The 4688-nt window shown below is 46.8% G+C and overlaps 2 protein-coding genes across 2 annotated transcripts; one reads left to right on the plus strand and one right to left on the minus strand.

Annotated features, from left to right (window-relative positions):
* Positions 1–15: 15 nt before the first annotated feature.
* Pmar_PMAR026834 (gag/pol/env polyprotein, putative) lies at positions 16–2253 on the plus strand (the record flags this gene model as incomplete). The annotated part of the gene is made up of 1 exon (XM_002775090.1): positions 16–2253. The coding sequence occupies one exon, from the start codon at positions 16–18 to the stop codon at positions 2251–2253; it is 2238 nt and encodes a 745-aa protein (XP_002775136.1).
* Positions 2254–3908: 1655 nt separating this feature from the next.
* On the minus strand, positions 3909–4400 carry Pmar_PMAR026835 (Abscisic acid and environmental stress-inducible protein, putative; the record flags this gene model as incomplete). Its single annotated transcript, XM_002775091.1, has 1 exon — positions 3909–4400. A coding segment is annotated over one exon (492 nt), but the record flags the coding sequence as incomplete, so codon positions are not given.
* Between the last annotated feature and the right edge of the window lie 288 nt (positions 4401–4688).

Below are 4688 nucleotides of genomic sequence, written 5' to 3' on the forward strand. Positions count from 1 at the left end.
GATGGTTCTTTCAATATGAAATGGACTGCTCGTCTACTTCTTGGTATTGCCGGTTGTGGTGGTACTGGTGTGGATCCCTGTCGATTGCATTGTGAAGCACGACTAGCAGGAGATTTACTCCGGTCCATCGCTGGGAAGGGGATGAAGGAGGCAGATGAGTTGCTCTCGATTGAGAATGGCTCTGCTGACTTCAACATCATTTCCTCGTGTTTTACGACTCTTGAGGAGTATTCTGCCCAACGATGTGAACACTGGTGTTATGGTGGTTCTAGTTTGGTGTGCTTTGTAGATGCTTCCCCAGTTGGTTACGGGTGGTGTATCAAGGTTGTGAATGGTACGGTCCCTATATCTGATATTATTCCGGAACTCTCTAAGCCAAATACAGAGGTGTGGGATTTGGCAGAGCAGGCTGGCATATGGCTGAGTACTAAAGCACAACGGAGCTGGCATATCAACAGGAAGGAGCTTGCTGCTATTGGGAAGCTCATGCTGTATTTGCATGGGATGTTGTGTAGCCATAGGACGATTGGGCCCCCGATTTCATCAATCTTCGTATATGCGGATTCTCAGACAGCTCTACGGTGGATGGAAAATCGTGTTGGTGCTAAGTCTATTGAGAAGGTTGCTGTACAAAGGTTAGTATGTTGTATAAATGAGTTGGTTTCGGATATTCGAGCCAGTGGTATAACTGTTACCTATGGTAAAGTTGAGGGTGCTCTGAACCCTGCTGATCGCCTCAGTAGACTGGTTGAGAAGTGGGGTCTTACTGCTTCTTTGGGTCTTGATGATGTGGAGCCAGAGAGTCTCCTTTTACAAGCTGTATTGGACACGGACGAAACCAGTGATGGTGATTTGGGGTCCTCTTTGAAGTTTCCTTTGATACACCAAGAAGATTACTTGAGTGTTTTGAGTGGGCAAGAAGATCCTCGACAGCGACTTCGTAGCTTGCAACGAGAATCTCTGGTGTTGAAGACCTATTGTGAATGGTTAGAAGCAGAGGCGGCGAATGATGTCGAGAAGTACTCTAATAAGGATAGAGTACTCTTGAGTGAAGCTACTCGGAATCTTCGTTTGTTGTCTGACGGGATCCTTTGTCGACTACATTATCCTTACGGTGATACATTGCGAGAGCCTATCGAAGTTTATGTTATCCCAGTGGACACTGATCGAGGTCTTCAAGAGGCAAAGCGTATCACTCGTGCCTTTCACGAAAGGTATAGTCATTTGTGCCCAAGGTATACCAAGCAGCGTATCACGAAGGTATTTTCGATTAAGGGCTTGAATAAGTTGGTTTCCTGGTGTTGTAAGACATGTCCGCTTTGTCAACGGTCTGCTACTAGGCGTTTTGTCAAAGGTGATGATTATGCACGTTTAGACCCTGTTGCTCTTCGTGTATTTGCTGTGGTGAGCGTTGACGTTTGTGGACCGTTTGAAGTCTCCCAATCAAGTGGAAACAGCTATGTTCTCGTCTGTGTGGATTCATATTCCCGTTTTGCTCTTGCTCGTGGGATGCCTGACCAGACGAGCCGCTCGGTTACCTTCACCATTCTGGGTATTATGATGGAGTATGGCCTAATTGCTAAGCTAAGATGTGATCAGGGTCCGGCTTTCCGAGCCGCTTTCTTCAAGAAGGAGATGCGTAAGGTTGGTACTGTGGTTGTCTATAGCTCTAGGTTTTCTCCTTGGGCTAATGGTCTAGCGGAGAAATCTGTTGGCGGTATTAAGAAGGTTAGTCGATTGGTTGCTCGATCTTGCGAAGGTTCTAAGTCATGGGAACGCTTTATCGGCTTGGCTATACGAAGGCTAAATTCGAGACCTTTAACGGTGTTAGGTCTCCCTAGTCTTACTCCATTTGATATTATGTTCGGACGCCGAGCTCTGGAAGAAGAGGAGATGTCGTTGTTATCCTCTAAAAGATTGGAGTCCGACGAAGAGACTGTAAACCAAGAGGGTGCCGAACAGCTTGATAAGGCCAGAGAAGCTGTTCGGGAGCAGGTTCGACATAGCCTCTTCGATCGTGATGTGACCGTCAGGCGCCGATTGCCGAAGCTCAAGCCTGGTGATAGGGTTCTAATCTTTCGCCCTTCTATGAAGCCTGGCAGAGCAGGTGCTGCTGGGTCTTACAGTGATAAAGTTTATGTAGTTATGAGGGTTCTCGATTACGTTTTGTATCTTCGTCCAGAAGACTGTCAATCTGATCCTCAGACTGAAGTTCGAGAACATATCCGTAATGTTCGTTTGTATTACCGTTAAATTTTTTTTTGTGGTTTGATCGCAGGGGGGCAGGTTGTTATGTCCCTTTTTGTGCGATCGCCCTATGATATGTAATCCATTCAGATTGTGATAAGCTAAGCTAGATATTTCCGTGTTTGCAATCATAGATGGATCATTATAAAATCTCTTATCAACTCCTTTATTGCTATGTCGAGTTCACCTTCCCTAGGGTCACAACACTACTAGATGACGATGATGACGACCGATACCTTCTAGATGACGTACGAGGCTTGATGTTCTTTGATCGCCTGAGTCGCTCACCACGGCCAGCTATAGTACTTCTCGAACTAGATGTGGCAGAGCTGCCTTTTCCGTGTGAGCTCTCAGGGCTCGAATCGAGGGGACCATCGCGCTTGATAGATCGATGTTGCCGTCGATGAGGAATCTGCCGTGATTCCATAAAGGTTGATCCTTGCACAGTCGTTGGATCACCAGATGCACCATTGCAAACATCACCAGCCTCATTGGATAGTCTCCACTGTTGAGGTTGATTGCGATGTAAATTAGATACAATGATATCAGAATGAGCTTGGACCAGGGTGTGATTTTTGCAAGTGTCAATTTCCATTCCTGAAATTTCCGAAGGAAATTTCGGAAAAATTTCCACGACCCTTGAATTTCCAGGAAATCTAACAAAAATGGCTATTTACTGATCTCTACGCACGTTTCGTTTATAAAAAAGCTCAATCTGTATTAAGAATAGCTCTCCGCATAGATAGAGTATCGTAGTGATGCTCAGACTCGGTTGTTGTGCGTAAAAGCCCCAACGGCTGGAATCGATCATCAAGGCGAGCGCTTACAAGTCTTCGCATGGCGATTCATGGCAATTCACCTCGCTCCGTCGAGCGCATCTATTTTCTCGCTCGCCTGTAACGCTCGAAAATGCAACTGCAAAGTAATTCATACCATGATAAGTAATAAGGAGATATACTTTTGATCCCAAGTATTTCCATGTCGAGTTCATCATCCACTGGACCGCCACCGGCGTCATGAGGTGCCACTTGAAACAACTTGGAGCAAGGTGAACTTGAACTTGAACTAAGTTCAAGTCTTGAAGTTCAACTTGGGGTTGCAGTAACCTAGTTACTTGGCAAGTAATACTTGCTTCTGTACTACAGCACCTGTACTACAGCGGTGGGAGGCCAAGCTCAGCCCGAGTTTTCACCAGGTAATGTGGTCGGGGGTCGAAGATAGAGCTTCTCCTACGCGATGAGGGAGCCATTAAGAGATAGGCAATATAACAGGAAAGCCTTCAAAGACATGGATAAACCAGACTTCTTCGAGATACTGAACAGAATTCGACCACCCAAAAACGAGGTCTTTCGAGAGCGAAAACCTGTCTCTCGCAAAGCTGCTTTGACGGATCGTCAGTCGTGACCGTGATTGACGCAACTACATCCCTTTCGAGTCATCGTTGGCTCTCGAACTGAACGCGACACGCAATTGACAATGTAACGCATGGACCCACGAAACGACTCTCCAACTCGTGATCTTGCTCTTCTGTACTTCCTCGATCCCGACTGCGCGCTAGCGCAGAAGCCCGGAAGCATCTTGGCGGAAATTTCCTGGAAATTCCGGAAATTTCCACCTTGAAATTTCCAAACACAGAATATCGTACTGAATTTCCACTCACATCACACCCTGGCTTGGACAGTAGGTGCATTCGCTGCCGACTCATATAGATGATGCCTATGTAGAACATCATAGTTGGGGTCATTGACTCCAAAGTTTGGTGAAGAGCGTTGAACAGCTCTCCCGGAATCCCCTTGAGGGCCCTGGCAATCGTAACAACCGTTGCCGTGTAGATCATGTCTACTTAGATAATTAGCACTCATAACACTAGGGTTAGAGATATGACCGAAGGTGACTTGAGTAAGCCCATTGGTCTTATGATATTGATGACCACCAGTACCATCACCAGTTTGATGGCCACAAACCTCAGAGGTTAGGTAACCACCACCATCACCATTCCCAGTTAGATAACCACCGCCATTACCAGTTAGATAAACACCACCATTATCACCACCACCAGTTAAGTAGCCACCACCATTATCACTACCACCAGTCTCAGTATGATCGCCAGCGTTGTAGACGTCATGGACCGGATTGGATCTATAAGGTAGATCCTGATAAGGACCGCCTTGGCAGTGTGAGGGTTCAGAGCCACAAGACCGTGCCGACCGGGGGCACTGAAGGGGCGCTACTAACCCTAGATCGTGTCTAGGCTTTCGCTCATCGGTCTTACCTGTGGTCTCGTGGTAGATGTGACTAATTGAATACCCGTACTGACACGGTTGAAACTGGTTAGAACACGCAATAGTAGGCACAGAACATGGTATAGATTCGTCACTCATCAATCTTTCTGCCTTCCTCGGGCTCCCCTCTGTGGGGCCATCCGTAGGGGCTCGGATCGG

Source organism: Perkinsus marinus (assembly GCF_000006405.1).
Source record: "Perkinsus marinus ATCC 50983 genomic scaffold scf_1104296956708, whole genome shotgun sequence".
Classification (NCBI taxonomy): Eukaryota; Perkinsozoa; order Perkinsida; family Perkinsidae; genus Perkinsus; species Perkinsus marinus.